At 41.9% G+C, this 18,884-nt stretch overlaps 1 protein-coding gene across 3 annotated transcripts; it reads left to right on the forward strand.

Annotated features, from left to right (window-relative positions):
* The first annotated feature begins 465 nt into the window (after window positions 1-465).
* Window positions 466-18,757, forward strand: camsap3 (calmodulin regulated spectrin-associated protein family, member 3). Of its 3 annotated transcripts, none has more exons than XM_029836763.1 (18): window positions 466-975; window positions 5,166-5,428; window positions 10,029-10,169; window positions 10,382-10,468; window positions 11,001-11,033; window positions 11,773-11,911; window positions 12,017-12,156; window positions 12,257-12,341; window positions 12,421-12,445; window positions 12,566-12,621; window positions 12,872-12,944; window positions 13,034-15,140; window positions 15,239-15,363; window positions 15,531-15,811; window positions 15,902-15,995; window positions 16,146-16,261; window positions 16,348-16,466; window positions 16,567-18,757. In XM_029836763.1, exons 1-18 carry the CDS (start codon window positions 843-845, stop codon window positions 16,864-16,866), a joined length of 4,317 nt encoding a protein of 1,438 aa, XP_029692623.1. In that variant the 5' UTR covers window positions 466-842; the 3' UTR covers window positions 16,867-18,757. The 3 variants fall into 3 exon arrangements, with proteins under 3 accessions (XP_029692623.1, XP_029692624.1, XP_011602380.2); XM_029836764.1 differs by having other exon boundaries at window positions 12,908-12,944; XM_011604078.2 differs by lacking the exon at window positions 11,001-11,033.
* Window positions 18,758-18,884: the final 127 nt, after the last annotated feature.

Below are 18,884 nucleotides of genomic sequence, written 5' to 3' on the forward strand. Positions count from 1 at the left end.
CAATTTTAGTTGTTTTTCTTCCATTGGTTTGTGGACCACTTTAGCTTTACCATGTGTACATATTTCTCTTTGTCAAGTTCTTATAATTAAGTCAAGGATCAAATGTAGTTATTTTTGGCTGCTGCTGATCAGTATTGAATCACAATTTAAGAATTGGTATGACCACGGTTGCTAGATAAAATTTTATGGAAAATGTAATTTCCATAACGCTGTACAGGACAGTATCGCTGGCTTCTGTGCAACTGTTTAATGCCTCTAGTATTAGATTATATTCCGATTGTTGGGCGTTCAAAAGACGCCCCCTTTGGCATTCACCTGTGAGTGAAAACGAGCAGGACAAACCTGTACCACAAGTCACGCCACACCTCTACCTGCTGTCTCGCCAAACAGGAAAGTCCCGCCCTCTTTGGCTGAGCTAAATTCCTATTGGACGGCGGGAGGAGCGAGCGAGGCCAGTGTGGAGCACCTGGTCGTCAGTCATCGGCGGGGAGCTCCGTGACGTCCTGCGAAGCGTCTAACAGCAATGCGGACGAAGGAGGGCGACACGACGGGAATTGTCCGGTGTTCTCGAACAACCCACTGGGTTGGAGCAAAGTGTGTTCTTCCGGATTAATTTAACAAACATATCGTTTCCGAAACGTTAAGGGGCAAGAGTTTAACCGCTTTGGAAGCATCTCCGGTTGGGCATTTTCCCGACTAAACCCCAGCCCACACTGGTGTTCCAAACCCTGGCGGTTGGTGTGGAATTGTCTGCTAGCAGAATGAGTACTTGATCTATTTTTTTTTCTCGGACTTGAACCTTTTTAGGCAAGCGGAATTTCTTATATTTGTACGGACTCGTTATGGTGGACTCCCCTACAATGAAGAAGAGTTTCGTGGCTTCAGACATAAAGCCGCTGGATTTGTATGACTGTACTAAAGCAAAAATATGCGCAAGTGTCGGATGGCTGTTGGCGAAGTCCTACGGTTGTACAGGTATGTTTTTATTAAGGGTACAGGCCTGGTGATCTGTAATACTGTTTCTCGGTTTTGTATGAAAGCGCCAACATTATGTCGTCCATACTATATAAGCCTATATAGGAACTTTTATGCCGGTCGTGAAGGGAAAGCGCATGGATGCAGTATAGCTCAGCGATTCTCAGCACAAAGAGCACCATATGAAAGGAGACCACGCACGCCACGCATATTTGACAGATGTCATTTGTTCTGTCCGTGAGGTCGCGTTTTAATTTCGTGTGTGTGTGTGTGTGTGTGTGTGTGTGTGTGTGTGTGTGTGTGTGTGTGTGTGTGTGTGTGTGTGTCAGAGAAATGGGCCTCCTCCCTTGGCCTTATCACGCTAACCCATTTAGTCGCATTTGTAGTCGCCTGGTTTCAGTCCCAAAGTGCAGCCAGACCGTGCCGGGTATGTTTTTAATCCAGTCATGCAGGTTATTCTCCCAGTTCTTTCTCGTCTCAATTATCCTGTAATATTTTCTGAACACGCCTTCAATAGCTGTAACATCATCACAACTGTTTCTTCTTCCAACATCACTGATCAACAAACTCAAGAGGACCCAGTAAGAAACCAGCCCCTATGGTGCTCAATATACACCTACTAGCTGAAAGCCTTTGTTTTATATAACACTGGAGCCCTCACAGGACACAGCTTTGCTTTAATATTATAAAACAAGTTTCAGAACAGTCAGTGCTGACCCTGAGGTGATAACAAGTCTTCCCCTTGTCCTAAAATCACATCTTGTAAAGATTAGATGTCACAATGTCAAAAAACAAAACTTAATTGACTTAAAGTCCTCCACTCAAAAGCCAAACAACAGGAAACCTCATAAGAAAGCAAATATTTCCATTGGTTTATTGCCAATAAAAAGTTCCCTAGAAACCGTTTTAATTAAAAATACAAATGGACTGTATGTATGGCTTGTGCAAAGTAAAACTTTATTCATTAAAAACAAATTCTGTTACACAATTAAAGGCAGTCCTTGGGTTCAGGACTCAGACTGCTGCAGCCTTTGTGTGTTCTGCACAACCACCACACCCTCTGGTCAAAGTCACTCTACACACAAGACCACAGGAATATGTTGGATCAGGGTTGAATTGATGTGTAGGCTTCTATGTGTCTTAGCTAGATAATTCTACCCATCATCATGTAATAGAAAACTAAGGTGGGTAGAACATCAGTGGTGGGTCAGACAGACTCGCTCATCTGGTCTTTGGTGCTTCTGTGACCGTTCATCTAATCATTACAGATATGTGAAACTCTTTCATGGAATAATTCAAGGTCACAGTGATATTAGAAATATTAATCAGAGAAGAAGTTAATGCTTATAGCGGTGGCCTGACAAGAAATCAACATGTAACCATCAACTGAAAGCTGCTTATAGGCTCAGGAAGAAAATACCTCCGATCAAACGATAGAAATGCCAGTAGCATGTTCACAGAATTCACACAAAGGCCATGTCGGCAGGATTTATTGACGATCTGCTTTTGTAGTTGCTGCTTAATTTGCACCCACGTGGATGGAAAATGTTCCTTAATGCATATTAACTCCACCCTAACTTCAAAATTAATTCATTCAGTTTTGATGTGCTATTACTCATACTCTCATCATTTACAGCTGTGGTGAGTCAACAAAAGACAGGACGTGAGGAGGATGTTGTCCCGTTCCGATGTATTTACTTTAAGGCTAGACATTTTAAAGTTGCATTAAACGTTTTATGTGTTATTAATTTATTACCACCGCAGGTAAACATTCAAAATATTAAGATCTCTGACAAAGATATTGACCTTCAAGGCCCTGGAACATCCCCACATGCTGACTGTCTACAAATTGCCAGAATGTAACCGCACACTGACCACGCACCTATTTATCTCATTCATTTAACACTAATATGCAAGAATGACATATTCATGGGAAATCAGTGATGGATTGGACATCATTTAGTGTCTATTTTTTCTTTAGACATGGCTTTGGCCTGTTTAAGAAGTACAGGGTGAATACAAATTTTTATTGAGACAGTTCAGTTTATTGTGTCCGTATTTGTTTCATTGTCTTATAAATGCATCATATTTTCATTTACTGTTCAGATCTATGTCATTTCAGGCAAGAATCAACATTGCAATCTTTTCTTTGCCTGTCTGTGATGTTTATGTTTGGATTAGTGTTTTATTCAGAGGCTGTATTCACACTTAACAGGTCATATCAGACTGGTGGGATTTAAGATAACACAACAGCAGTAGCTTTGTCCTAAAAATAAGAGTCAATAATAATAATCTCTTTGATCCTTTTCCTCACATGGCAAGGACATTTTAAGAATTTTAAAGTCATGCCCATCTGTCTTATCAAAACATAACAACATAAAGTACAGTGTAAATATAAACCATTTTAAGGAAATGACATCATTTCTGTCTCATTAAACATATGTCTGATGCAGGTGTTACCTTGTTTCTTTCAGTGGTTTACGTTAGCAAACCACATTTACGTTAGCAAAGTTAAAGACTGACCTGATAAATGTCAAATATTTACCGCTGCCTGTTGCCTCAGCAGGACTTCTAACCTTAAACACAGCATTTAGGAAGCCGACTGGTGGCAAATGCTGCGTTGTTTCATCATGACTCTGAAAATATGCCCTTCATTGGATTCTTAGATATACAACTGCAAAGCAGGAAGTAGAAAAGGGCTTGCAAAGCTTTGTCAGATCTTTATTTGAACTCACTACAGTAACGTCTTACTCAGGCCAGATAAGCAGTGGCCCCGTGACCAGAAAAAGTGACAGAGGCCACTGCTTCATTGTATGCAAACACACAAGCTGGTGTTTGCCCTCTAAACATTTCCTTCCAGGTGTGTGGACATCAGCATTATGGGGCACCACATATTTTTGTGTGCTTTTTATGATGTGCCCAGTCAGTTTTCATGATCGATACCCTCACTCTGATCCTGCCCCTCAGCCATGACCGTGGATGGCTGCTGCCTTTGCATAAATCAAGTGTAAAGGTAGTTCATGGAATAATTACAGTTTTTAGCAGCTATAATGGTTTTTGAAAACGTGTATACATTTACAACCACAGGGTTTCAGCATATCTGATAAGTTTGTCATAAAGTCCTCATAGCTGGCTGGTTTTATAGGCAAATCATTGTTGTATCATCTTCCTCCATCTTAGTGAAAGGTGACATTTGCATCCTATTTTGCCTTCAGAGGCACATGGTGATGACTAGCCGAACATTTCAGTTGCAATTTTTGTATGCTTTCCATTTTTTACTCTGGTAACATACCTTGCTGAACAGGGATTGCCTCAGTGAAGATTTTTTTTAGTTGGTTTGTCACGTTGTTTACGGCACTAAAAGGAGGTGCTCTCTTTGACAGCCAGGAATTTAATTACCACAAATGGAGCGTGTCATCGCTGACAGTAGAATCTGACAAATACAGCCATGACGGAATGAAAGTAAGAGGTTGAGAGCAAAGGCACTGTTGAGCCTGCCGTCTTTTGTTATCCAATAGCCGTAGATCTATTACATGTGTGACATGTAATACATATATATAATACCGTTCCACCTCCCTTCGAACAGCCTCTTTCTCTGTTCGACAGCCACAATCACTTTCTATTGCTCATTTTGGTGCGGATTGCTGCTAATCCTTTTTTGCCGTAGCTGTTTGAGAATCAGCAACCTGTTCCAGCTACATTATGTACAGTATGTTTACTAAGAGGCACAAGCCATTGACTCTGCTGTTGGTTTGGTCGGGATGTAGAGAAACCAGTTTTTAAAGCTGCACGTAAGCGAGGTGTGTCTGCTGTAGGTTTGTAGCATATGTTTTTGCCATGATCTAATTTTATCAACATTTCACAAGTTCTGAATGATGTCTGAAGGTACAACGAGTGGTCGGACATTTTCTAATCTGCACATGTCAATCACTGATCTTATCATGTCCTACTGACCTTGATGTGGGTTCCACTCCCCTGACTGATTATATGTCCTGAGAATTCACAAGCTCTTAATCTGTTTTTAAATGAGAAAACGGGTTTTTAAAGGATGCAGGAGTAGCATGTGCCATAGATTATTTTGCTTCAACAATAAAGGAGCACTTTTTAAATATCTCTACATTCAGAATATTGTCATTCACTGTCATTTTGGGTCACATCTAACTGTCTCTGCATACTTTGTCTTTTCATAGAAAATGTCCCTGCAGAGCTGCGTGACCCCTTCTACTGTGACCAGTATGAGCAGGAGCACCTTAAACCACCAGTCACGCGCCTTCTACAGTCTTCAGAGCTCTACTGTCGTACCTATAGCCTGTTACTGGCACAGCCACAAACTGGAGAACAACCCAAAGACAATGCTGCCCTAGTGCATCTCCTCAGTCAGAAAGGAGTACTGTCCAAGGATCGGGACATGGCTGTGACTGAGGCAGACCTCCAGCAGAAGCCCATCAAAATGGTAAGAATGCAGGAAGAACCAACATTATTGCAACATTGTGATTTATTGATTATGCTGCTTTATCACATTTGAAGAAGTGGATGTTGACTTGTGAAAGCCATTGCTCAGCTGTCTAGGAATGGAAAGAAAGAAATGGTATGGGAGGGTGCTTTGTTGTGGATATCGACGCCTGTTTGTGCTCTGAATCAAGAGATTAAAGGACATCAGAGAGACCCCTCTCTTTCAGCCCATCCTTGCCGCTGATCCTGCAGGCTGATGGGATCCAGCTGCTGAAACTAGGGCAGGCCTGGTGATAGAAATGAGACGACTTTGAGTCCCGATTTTGAGGGGAGTGAGAGTTTGGATTCAATAGGTGAGCCAAGAACAATGGCTGAACAGTTCTGGTGAAACCTTAGATACTGTATTGAAAGAAAGCTCCAGGCTGACTCGGGCACTCACATTAAGGGAAACAGGTTTTTCCTCGTTGCCTATTATTTTCTCCTTTTTTGTCTCCTTCTTTCCCTCTGTCCCTGCCTTTCTCCTTGTCATTTTAATCTTTAAAGTGTGTGGGGGGGGGGGGGTGAAAAAAAGCTAAAATTTATAGTAATGTATAAGACCATTCGAAAGAATGACACACAAAATTACAAAAACAGGACTTAGATTATTTAGTCTAATAGATTATTTTCTATTTTTGTCCCTAAGCAGTTACCATGACTCTTCATTATTTTGGGATTTCGAAGCATTCTTTTGAAACCTACTTACCCATAATTACAATGTCTTTGCTCTATCTTCTAGCTTCATGGTGCATGAACATGCAGGTTGTTTTTTCTGAAACCTTTAGAGACCTGCAGGATTAGATGTTGTCATGTGAAAGCTGTTTACTGCAGGTGTAGCTCCACCTTCTGTTATCATTGCACTCATCACATGCTTCAAAAAGCATTAAAAACATATATAATCTCTATTACGCAGCATATAATTTGTTGTGCATTGTTGTTTAGCATGAAATCTTTATGCCTGAAATTATCCATATTACACATCTACTGTGAATATGTAAGCAGTTTTAAATTTGAGCTGTGGGTTAAAGTCCCATAAGACAATGGTGAGGGGACAGCCATTTGTTATATAGTAATTGCTAGCTTAGCTTGCACATTCCTGTCATAGCTAACATATAATGTTGGAAAAGATGTGAGCTGTTGTGCACATGAGCAGCCTAAAGTGAAAACAGCAGCAGTGTAAAACTGGTAAAGTGACATTCACTTAAAGCAATAAATCTTAATTAACTTTTACTGTTGATGCCAAAATTCTTGTTTACCCTTGACATTGTTTGTGTCTTCCAATCGCTGGCTGGTTCCGAGCTTGATAAAATGTACTGCAGCTACCATAGGAAGCAAAGAAATGGGTCATGCGGCAGCAGCATTATGAGGATGGAACATCAATGTGGGTCTTTGCCAGAAAATGGCTTTAGAGCAGTAGTAACATGCTTTAAGCTAGAGCTTCACATACAATGTAGGTGCCAAGCCTTAAGAATTGTTTGACAAATAGATTGTATGTCAAGCTCATGATCAGTATGCCCAATCATTTACAGCAGCTTTCTTGATTCTTTATTAATTATTGCTGGAAATGATAGTATTTGGCTGAGAGATGATTATATGAAGCTGTTCAGTTTGGCACTCACTCTGGCTGCTGGACTAAGATGTTTTGAGAGCATCAATAGGCTTCTCTTTCTGACACAACACTGTCAATAAAGGTCAATAACACACGTTCCAAAGATCAGCTGACTTTGTTCTCTACAGTAGTCACCAAACTTTTCATCTCTGCTGTGCTCGGTCACTGCATTTCCTGGAGCCTTGGGGCTCCACTGTATGTGCGCTGGCATTGGCTGTGGTGGTGATGACCCAGCCCAGATTAAAGATAATCTGCCATGCAGACTTAACGTCATCATCCAAAACTGGTCGACAGGCCAAAGACTACTGAACATGTACATGACAAGCTTCACATCATCTCAAATCAAGATTTTCTATGAATTTTCAGTGGTTGTAACGGAGGGTATTGAGTGTACAATTGCTTGAATAACAAAATAACTTTACAATCCTGTTGTTAAAGCATTTGTCATGCAAGCATTTACTCCCACAGTGATCAAGCGATCTACGTGTTCATAATGCAGCTAAACCTCTTCCTGCTTCCATGCTGACTTAAGGTGCACTCCGACACTTTGTCTTAAATCGTACTGCTGTGTTGGCTTTTTTTCTAGTCAAGTGTGCATCACTGGGAAGCTTGTTTAGAAATAGGTGTGAATTACAGTCTGAAAAACTCAACATCAACTTAACATGGAGTCAGTCTTTGGCCTCTATAGTTGGAAACTCATATGAAATTAAATACATGTGACATACACCAGTGTTCATACATCCATGTGGGTCAAGAAACCCCTTGTCTGAAATCCCCTGCTAGGCCCCAGACCTGCCTTATCCTCCTGTTAGCCTTAAGCCCCCCCCCAGTAAGCACCAGGGCATGGGTTGGGGGGTGGGGTTAAGTCATATTTCAGACATAATCAGATTTTGCCCTCATTGTAATCTCACTTAATGATTCTGTTGCATTCTTTGACTGGGTTCTTGGCTCCCTGTAAAACAAACATGTCTGCACAAACCAGTCCCATTAAACCTAAATGTTGGGGTTTAATTGATTATTATATTTTCCCCTGTTAAACCATGAGGGCTACTAGTTTCTGGTTGGATGTTTCCCAAACAGAACTGGTGCTAAGCCAGGGGCTTGGAGCAGTGATGCAGCCAGGCCTCTGTTGAAATGCATTATGGGTCAGCTGGTTGGTTGTCATGGTGATCTGGCAGGCTCTCTGCTGAGTGCTCATGAGTTGCTCTTCGCTCTCCTCTCATTAGGGAGACTTGTGATTTAGCTTAGTGAGCTCTCCTGAGTCTGCAATGGGAAATCCAGCCCTGCTTGTTTATTGTGTACCGTTTTAGCCCACGCTCATCTAATTTGGGACACACTCCTCTCACAACTGCAACATCTGTTACAGCTTTATGTTTTTGGGGTTCATATTAATTGAACCTCTAATGAGTTATTAGGGTTTTATATGTTAACATTGTACTTAGTAGTTGTAGTAAAAGCATCGCAACATGATGCAACTAAAATCTTTGTTTTGCAAGATGGCATTTCTTCATATTGAAATTATATATATCAAAGTTTATTTGTTTATCTTTGTTGTTCTCATGTCTGCTAATGCTGTTCTCATTTCACATAGTCTGGAAAATAAAACCCGGTCATTTGTCCGACGTTACCTTACAGACACTTAAACTCAACTGACAGGTCATGTCACAATCACGCGAGTGGTCCCATTCTGGGCACTTAAGATTGGAGGGCAGGTCCAAACAGCACCCAGGGACTGACTACAGCACATCCAGTGGGCTTTGCCCAGGGCTGCTTGACAGGCCTTTTCTGGCATAAGAGGCCACACTTGCCACAGGAATGGTTTTGTCCCTGTCAGCATTTTATAGTATATCAGGATTCAGTATGCAGACATACAGATGGGGCTCCTGCATGCAACGGACTGCCACCGGAGGTTTGAGAAAGGAATGTGTGGCCTCTGAAGTGGAATTTTGATATTCTAAATGGAAACAGGGACTAATTTGCAGAGATTAGGCTCAAAATGGAAGCTTACTGAAGGAGTGGCCCCATGGCAGGAGTCACTGTTGGCAAGAAATATTAAGGGTTGTGTATTTGTGTACTTCAATAAAATAAATAAATCATCAACACAAAAGCTCATATTTTTATCTTGGGGCTCAGATGTATGTGTTCTAAAATGGACTTAGCAGTTTGTCTGTAGTATGCAGTGTGAAGTTAAAGAAAAAGTCAGGAATTTATATTTATCTCAGCTTACTTCCTGGTTAAAAGTGAAAAAAGTCTGTGGCTATTGGGGAAAATCAGTGATTTTCAACCCTTCTTGTGATTGACTGCAGAGAGTAGGATCATATTTTATTAATATCATATGTAATAAAACAGATCTTTGTATAAATACATTCACCAGATCAGACGGAAGAGGAAGTTATTGAATACCAGCACAGGTACAAGGAAAGACGCTGTTAATCGGCTACTTTGTTGTCCTGCATGCAAAGTCCTAAGTTATTTGCCAGGTCATTGTGATACTTTGTTATAAGACAGTGTTTCGTGGACTGGAGTGACAAAATGAAAGGAATGGTAAATAGAAAAGTGTGTTAGCTCAGAATGTAATGCTAAGCACAGATAAAATATTTCTGCAATAGGTCTGTTACACCCTGTTTTAACTGTTTAATTTAAACTCAGATACTTTTTACTGCAGTAATTGGAAAGAAAGCACACTGGCACAGTGAGATAGGGCCTCAGAAGAACTGCAGGTCTGGGATAAAGGTGTAACCATATCACACTTCACTCGCCCATTTAATGATTGTGCAAACGTGTCCAAAGTTCATCAACAACTATTTTGCTTGCTGTTTATGCACGGTTCTGCTGAGTAACAGAGGGGTTATACTGACCTCTAGTGGCTGTTTTTGGCAAAGGTTTGCAATGGTTCAACTGTAGCGGTGCATTAGATGTCTCTGTAACGCTTCCTTCTGTCCTGTGTTGACTGCAGGGTTCTCACCTGGCAGTGATTGATGCTCTGATGGCTGTGGCAGCAGTAGAGACGGTGGCTGCAGCAAGGACGCACACTTCCGCCGATCTACTCGGAGGAGGGTGCAGTTGGGAGGATGCTCTGCTTCACTGGGTGAATGCGGTAAGGAGAAAGCCACCAGTGTTTCACACGTTGTTAGTGTATCCTGTCATTAATCTTTCATAACTGCAACCATTGTTTGACTGAGATTATAGGGGTCTGTTTAATTGCATGAATTTGGATAATTCTTTATCCCTTTTTATGTTTGACAACACAGTGCAATGAATAGGCATAAGTTGTGATTGTGCTAACTATTTTTTCTTTTTGAATCTCAGTTAAACCACAGGCTAAGAGAAAGTAATAAAGAAGCTCAGACCGATACATCTCAGTCTATTACAGAGCCAGAATCAGTTCAGCCCTCTGTGAGTACTGCATTACACCATCATTGCCTTTTTAGCAGCTTTTGTCTTCACATTAACACCACAAATCATAAAAAAATATTGTATGCTTTATAGAAAAACACCTAAAGTGTTTTCAGCTCATAAAAAAAATCTCAAGATACATTTTGGTCTCACACAGGACACATTTTTTTCCTCATCTTCATTTTAAACATTTGTTTTCTCACAGCACAGTGCTTATTATGGTTGTGATATTTGCTCAGAAGCTCATTAAATCCTCCCCATTCATCTTCATGTAGCAACCAAGTCCGTTTCCCCATAAATCAAATAGTTTGACTTCTTCCCAGTCACACTTCCCTACACCCTCTGAGCTAACACCTGTAGGAGAGCTTACCAGGAGAATGATGATCCACTTTCAACTTCCTCAGGCTTTACTGGTATTTTGGTCCATCACGTAGAAGAAGACTTCCCCCTTGTGGTGTTAGTGCTTCTGTTGTCCCCCCAGTCTTCATTTCCCTGTCTCTCTATTTCCTTTCCTTTCTTCTTTTTCTGACAGTGTCCTACTCGCTGGTACTGGAAACTTGTTCCTGTAAGTTCCCTCCTCTCCTCTGCCCCCTCTTGTCATTCCTCCATCCCTCAGGTGTCTTCATCACATTTATCAGCAATTATCTGATAGTCAGGTATATTTCTCCCATTTGCTGGTGTGGGAATGCGAGTATGCACTGTCCTTACATGTGATGCAATGCATGTCCAACACAAATAGGGGCTGGGTGCAGAAGCAAGGATGCAAACGGCATTATTTGTTGAGACATCAGTGTTGCATGAAACATAGTCGCTACTAAAACATTGAGTCCTCTCATAAACCAGTCCCTCTGGTCCCCTGTGAGAGGCTTGTGCGTGATTTGCCATGAGGGTTCTCAGACACATGTTTCCAGTCATGTCCCATGCAGCCAAACGTGGTTTGTTTGTTACATACGATGGCTGTACCTGAAGCATTTTCCTCTCTTCCTCCCCAAGACTCCACTTCCACATCTCCTGACAAACTTTCTTTCTACTCTGTTTACAGTTTTCACCAAAGCTCTCATGTGAACATAAGCATGTTTTTTTTTTACAGTCTTGAATCTTCTACAACGGTTTGCAGTGTTGACAGTTTGTAGATTATTTTACTGCATTTTCCAAACCTAATGCTTGATGTTGGTTTGGACCTTAACCAGTATGCTACATTTTACATCTAGACTTCACCAAAGGTGTTTGAAGTCACTGTAAAGTCATTCATGTTCTTTTTGCTGTGTGTTCTTTGTGTTTCTGTTTTGTTTTGCATGTTTTAGCTTCGCTACCGGAAGGATAAAATGCAGTCCAGACAAAAGCCCTTCTTTCCCGTGGTGAATGAAGTCAAAGACCTGTCCAGTGGCTGTGCCATTGCTGCAGTCATCCATTATTACTGCCCTGGCCTGCTTAGACTTGAAGGTATCAGCAAATGAACCTGGTGTGATGGACACTTGATAAATAAAGGAACTCCAATGTAATAGAATAATTATTTAAGTCATTTTGAAATGTCTTTGTCTTTACAAGATGTTTGCATGAAGGAGTCCGTGTCTGTAGAAGACAGCCTGTACAACCTGCAGTTCATCCGTGAATTCTGTGACAGCTGTCTGAAGAATTGCTGTCATTTGGCCCTAGAAGACATGCTGTACATTCCACAGGAACTTCAGGTGTGTGTCTAATGTGTGTTTCCACTATAAATCTCCTTTTAGTGACTCTTGGAGGCATCAACTAAATTATGCTATAATGTCCACTTTTGTCTTGGTATAGATCAACTGGCTCAGCTTCCTAGCAGAACTGCTCTGTTGGTTTGAAGTAAAAAGACCCGAATTTGTTCAGCCACTAGATACATTAGGTATGGTACTAATCTAACTATATGAGGAACTTGGGGTGACATATGATTTAAATTCATTGTTGGTTTCTTTTTTCACAAGCTGGTTCCACACCAAGTGACATCAGGTAAAGTCGCTCACCATTTTCTGTCCGTCATCTTATTCTTTTATTTATTTATTTGGTTATTAAATTAGTTTTGCACCAGCACTTCGGGTTTAACTGACTCGGCATACCGTCTTTCTACAGAACCTCTCCTTCAATTTTTAAGAAACCATTTCTTCCCATCTCTTCAAACGCATCAGGTAAGATCCAGACAGTGTTCTCCACATGCAGCAGCATTGTTTTGTGTATTTCATGTTTTCAACATTATTTTCCCAAACTTTGTTTGTTTTTTAGTCGTGATGTGTGATGTATAGTAACCTTGTTTTCTATTACTGTGCATATTTAAAACGTTCTGTTCTTTTTTCTGCACTGTATTGTTTATCTGTGCATCTGTTTTATGTACATCTTTGCATGCCTTTATATGTCTGTGTGTTCCATTGTTGTGCTCAGGATCTTTGACTCAGTCTACCTCAATGTCTCATATAGAAGGAGCTGGACAAACATGGAGCAAAAAGTCTCTCAGGTGGGATTCCGATATTCTGCACCATTCAAATGTTTTTTTCTTAAATCAGGCTTTTCTAACTTTACCACCACCACTCAACTTTTTTTCAGCCGCCCATTGTCAGCCATATCCTTTAGCATTCCTTTTGGCCTGGACAGTGATGTAGACATTGTAATGGGCGACCCAGTGATAACAAGATCTGTGAGCTCTGACCATCTCAACCCAGCAGGCCAAAATACCAATCATATGCATTTCACGCCTCCTGAAGATCTCAGCCATTTAAGGGTCAAATCCCCTTCAGTCAATACTCCACAGAGAGCGTCCTGGACCACCCAGTCACACGGTATTCCAAGGGTAGCAGAGGAAAATGGTCTTGCAGCAAGTGAAACTGGAGAGCTACCTACTATTGAGGAAGCCCTTCAAATTATTCACAATGAGAGCAAGCTGGAACCTCGTTTACACCCCGACGGTGCTCCTGATGGATTCTACCTCCATTCTCCTGATGACCCTGCTAGTTCTAGAAATAACTCAAAAAAGTTAGCACCTATCAGCTCCTCTGCCCCTACAAACTCAGGAATGATACATCGACCCATGGGCGATTCCAGGGAACCCACTCGTACCAGGAACACCTCTGAATGCTCACGAGACGATGACTCTGTTTTGAGAGATGGTAGCGTGGATTCAGATGCTTCAGAAGACATGCCTAAGGCCCAGTCCACCCCGGCTTCAGGTACACGCCCTGTTCGAGGCCACAGTAAAGAGGCCGACAGCGGTGTGAGGATGACAAGCTTTGCAGAACGCAAAAAGAAACTGACTGATTCTCCAAAAGCTGTTGACTCTGCTTCTCCTGAGATGACCACATGTGGCCAAAAGTCTGAAGAGAGCTCCAGCAATAGCCCTCAACCCAATGACGTGTCAGAACTTGGGGTTCGTCTTGAAGAAAAGCGCAGAGCTATTGAAGCTCAGAAAAAACGCATTGAGGCTATTTTTGCAAAGCACCGACAAAGACTGGGAAAGAGCGCCTTCCGACAGCTGAAAAAGGAGCAGTTTGAGGATGAAGTTGGGGAAGATGGAGGGGATGATATCCTGGTCAGTACCTCTTCCACAGAGGAAGATCTCTCTCGATTATCACTTGATGACAAGCAAGCTCAGATGGAAGAAGAGCAATGGGATCAATGTGAGCAGCGCCTCTCGGTGGAGGATGACGTTAATGTCAAAGAAGAACTTGAACCAAATAATCAGGGCGGTGACTTTAATGAAAAGGTCTTGAGAGAAAAGGACTCGGGGACAGCTGGTCAGAAAATAGCTCCCCTGGGGGACTATAACAATGCTGTGTCCAAGCTGACTGCAGCTCTTAGTTCCTTGCAAAGTGACATGCAGCGTCTGACGGAGCAGCAGAACCACCTACTCAAGAAGAAGCCTGCTGCTTCGACCAGCAAGTCATGGGTCATTCCTGCTAGCCCCAGAACGTCCACTCCAGCTTCTACCCCTTTACGTATGTCACGAGAGCCCACCAGAAACCTCAATTCGGCCTCTACCTCCCCCTCCCCATCTCACAAAACCGCAGCTCAGACAACTCCTAAATCTCCTCATGTCCAACGCAGAGCCCGGTCTGTCCCCCCGAAAAGCCCCAAACATAACCAGCACAGTCGTCCCATGGATGTTAAGCCCCCAACCTATTCAAGAGTCATAACTGCGCCTCAAAATGTGGATCGCATCCCGCACCTGCGTCGTGTAAATCCCTGGCAGTCTCAAGTCCAGACTTCGTCCTCATTCACTATTGGAGACGCTGACATGCTAGACGAGCTGCGCTCCTCTAGAGTGACTCCTGTGCCCACTCCTTCCCGGACCCCTGTACCACCTGCTATTCCCACTCCCCATTATGCTGCAGATGACACAATGTCAGAGATAGGCTCCAATGATGGCAACAGTGTATTTAATATGGATCTGGAAGCCGGAGCATCACATAGTATCTCATCTAAAAAGGAAAGGCTTACTGGTGGGGGCTGCAGCTCTGGTGCCCCTTCGGAGTGCTCCTTTGAGAGCGATGTCCCAGCCGGAATGTTGAATGGCAAACGAAGTAGCCTTATAGAAATTTCCCTTTCTTCTCTGCGAGGAGATGGGGAAGAGGATGACCAGGTACCAGAGCCCTTTTCAGATGCCATGAGTGACCGAACAGATCCTGACATGAAAGGAGGAGTTGGTTTCTTTTTCAGGGTAAGTGGTTAAATATCATTATGTCATGCACGGCATTCTTTTAACAGTGTCGTCTTAAGGCTGGTGCATTTTCAATAGACTTCTTTCTTTATTAACAGGAAGATAAGGAGCGACCAGAGGATGAGATGGCGCAACGCAGAGCTGCTTTTTTGGAAAAACAGCAAAAGAGAGCAGAAGAGTTGAAAAGGCGCAAACTTGAGCAGGAAAAAGAGAAAGAATCGAAGTGAGACCCCTGCATGTTAATGTCTAACTAAACGAGCATCAAATATCTTACAGTGAAATTTTGCCTGTGAAATTTTTTCCTCTGATTAGATATTAATGTCCCGTTGAGCAGATTTACTGCTTGTTCATTATTCTTGTGCACTAAATGTTCTCTTTCTTTGCCAATAGTAAACCTCAGTGGATGATCATAGAGGGTTGGGGAAACAGGAGTGAGGACAGACCCCGGACTCCAGGCACTCCTCCTGCATCAGTAGATGGGACGCCGCAGCGCAGAGGAGATTTCACAAGGCAGGAGTATGAGAGGCGACATCAACTGAAGGTCATGGAAGATTTGGACAAGGTGCTAAGGCAGAAACCCACCACCGTTCGTGGCGTTAAGAAACAGAGACCTAAGACTGTTTTCAGAGATGACTCCAGCCTCTCTCATAGCCCTGTCAAGGGATTAATTGGTAAGTAGTTTATGTGTTCATCCAGAAGGACCTAAATGTTTCTTTTTCCTGGGTTTGCTTTCATAGTACAATTCCTTTCCTTTTTTGTAGGCACCAGGCTAAACAAGGTGTACTCCCACTCAACAATGAACCTTTCTTCGATGGCCAATGACTCTGGAGGCTTGACCATCAGGAAGTCACCAAGGTAATTGTGATCACTTGCTTTGTCTTCTTTAATGCAGCAAGAGTGCAGGCAATACAAGTTTGGCATCTATTTTTTTTCCTTTATATTGAACATCAACATTACAACATGTCCACATAGTAGAGACGAGTAACCTTTGTTGACTCCTCCTAGCCGTTCACACTCTCCTTCACGGTTCATGTCACCAAGGCGAATGAGTGGTCAGAATGGGGAGAAGGACTGGGAGAATGGCTCTACTATTTCATCAGCCTCCATTCCAGAATACACAGGTAAGCAGTATGGTTCAAAAAGAATTTATCTTAATGTCATTGATATTTGTAAATTTAAATTGATTAAATTGGCCTCTCTTTTTTAGGGCCAAAGCTATACAAGGAGCCTAGTTTTAAGTCTAATAAGTTCATTATACATAACGCTATCACTCGCTGCTGCCTGGCCGGTAAGGTCAACGAACCCCAGAAAAACAAGATTGTAGAGGTAGGCAGTGCTCTTGTGCCAGAGTCCAACATGGTCCTTCACTCACTATCAGTCAGCTGCTCTTACCTTATGTCTGCATTTTTCTCTACTCTCTCCTCAGGAAATGGAGAAAAGTGCTGCCAACCACTTCCTCATTCTTTTCAGGGATGTCAGTTGCCAGTTTAGAGCAGTTTACACCATGAACCCTGAGACTGAGGAGATGGTACGCCTCACTGGTATTGGCCCTCGTATCATCTTACCTGAGATGGTTGAGTCCATTTACAAATACAGTTCTGATCGTAAACAGTTCACTGTCATCCCGTCCAAAACCATGTCCATGAGTGTTGACGCCTTTACCATCCCCAGTCACTTTTGGCAAAAGCGCCCAGGAACTCCTAAAAAGCTCGGCACCCCAAAATAAAGATACACCTAAGAAAAGTGTTACAATTCATGGAACCAGCACCTAAATTGCCTCCCATCATTTTCACCAGGGAGGCACTTAAGATTGTTTGTTACTCTAACAGTGGACTGGACGACTGCTCATGCCAATGATCCACATGGACCCGGACAACAACCCACTCAACTCTACCTGCAAAGGGCCAATCATTCATTTAGCCACGCTGACATGTGTGAAAGCGGTTTCTCTTTTGAGAGCTTCTTATTGGCTGTGCCTGGTCTACTAAGATTGTAAAAATGCAATGCAACTCACTCTGCCAGGATGAAGAATTCTCCATGCATCCTGCCTCCTCAAGCCTTACCTTAGTCTGCCCCTGGAGTCACCTTTTGTGATTCTTTGGTGAGAAAAAGTTTGGACAACTACTGCCTATGCCCACTATATCAACTATATTCCAGGGCAGCGTAGTTCCTGCCCTTCTTATTTGTGCATTTCTTTCCTTTGCTGCCTTTCTTTGTTCTTCCAGGGCTGTTTTCTCTTCTTTTAACGTCTCTCTCTAGTCAATGAAAAAGATTCATCTTTCATTTCTGAAAATGAGGTAACACTTTGATATGAATGTAGTACACACCCTCAAGCGTTCCATTCAGGTGTGTTTCCCTGGTTAGACACAATCTGAACTGGTTGTGATTCCTATGTGAGATGCATTCATGGTGGCTACTGTGGTGGTCAGTGGAGCTGCACACTTATAAACTGCCTAAGCTCTCATAGCTTGTGCATCCCACTTGAATCCATCCCTCCCTCAGCTGTAGACTCCTGGATGTTCATTTTTTGAAATGACATTTTTGCTGGAAAATTAGCTTCGGCTTAAAGAGAGTTTAAGATTAATGAAATTCATTTGACATTTTTCTTCTTACTAGCTTTCTCACTTGTAATAGGTGATGAATTGACATGAACTTGTCTTTAAGAACAATACTGGAAACAGGAAGGAGGGCTTTATGTATATGAGTACTTGGATACAGCTCTGCGATATAGATAATCATTGCTAATTTAATGTATAATGAATGCTGATTACTTTTTTGACATTGATTTGTAAAAAAATAAGATTACCTTTGTAAGCTACAACTAAGCTAGCCTGCTGCTTATGAATTAGTAAATGTACAGTCTGTATGAAAATGAATGATTGAATGAACCAGAATGATGGGTAAAGTATGAAACATTTGTCAGTTGCTTAAATGTTCTGTTTAGGGGTTAATAAATCCTTTAGGCCACTGAAGTGGGTTTCTTATGGTTCCTTGTTTGTATGTCCTGGCATATAAACAGTAGGTCTCTGTGAAGGAATAGGGTTTCCTCTCTCTATGCCAGTATGTGGCTGTTGCTTATGATCAGGTCAGTATCACCATTAAAATCTGGAGCTTAACTGCCTTCCGTTCCGTTGCAGTCTTTAGCACTACTGCAGCTGCCAGGATGCAGCTGCCTTTTTAATCACAGACTGCCTCCAACAAATGTCTTAATCGAATGAGACATTCAGATATACAGATGTGAAAAAGATGATTGGCAGAAATGCTGAATAAAGGTGTGAGTGGAGGAGTGAATATGAATTGATCAGTGTATTTATGTTTGTTGAAAATAGAATGTTGTAGTTGTTAACTATATTTTGACTCTGTGCAATTTTCCCCACACAGGCCCCCACATGTCATCCAGAGTTGTATTTATTTGGTTTGCATTAGCTGGTGAATTTGTGTTTAGTTTCTGGTTCTATGTGTTTTGTTTAAGGTGGTGAATCACATTAATTTCTTAGAGGTTGTCATAACATTTGTTTTCTTTTGTTATGGAATCTGTGCCAGCACAATATGTATTTTCATTTAATAAATTTTCATCATGGCATCTGACCAGACAAATAAAATTTCTTTTTATGCCATTGCATCTCTTTTATTTCACCCTGCTCCTTTGTTCTTTATTTACATCCTTTAAATGTGTGTTCCTCAGTTTTCAAAGGTTTTTTCTGACAGACATTGGAACGTTGACATTGGTTCTAAGTAAATGTA

Source organism: Takifugu rubripes, chromosome 5, assembly GCF_901000725.2.
Source record: "Takifugu rubripes chromosome 5, fTakRub1.2, whole genome shotgun sequence".
NCBI lineage: Eukaryota > Metazoa > Chordata > Actinopteri > Tetraodontiformes > Tetraodontidae > Takifugu > Takifugu rubripes.

Bases quoted from the DNA above. Each gene is read 5' to 3' on its own strand.
- camsap3 (XM_029836763.1), top strand. From the start codon at position 843: ATGGTGGACTCCCCTACAATGAAGAAGAGTTTCGTGGCTTCAGACATA. The intron at 12,446-12,565 runs GTAAAGTCGCTC...GTCTTTCTACAG, and splicing joins TCCACACCAAGTGACATCAG to AACCTCTCCTTCAATTTTTA. The intron at 15,812-15,901 runs GTAAGTAGTTTA...CCTTTTTTGTAG, and splicing joins CCCTGTCAAGGGATTAATTG to GCACCAGGCTAAACAAGGTG.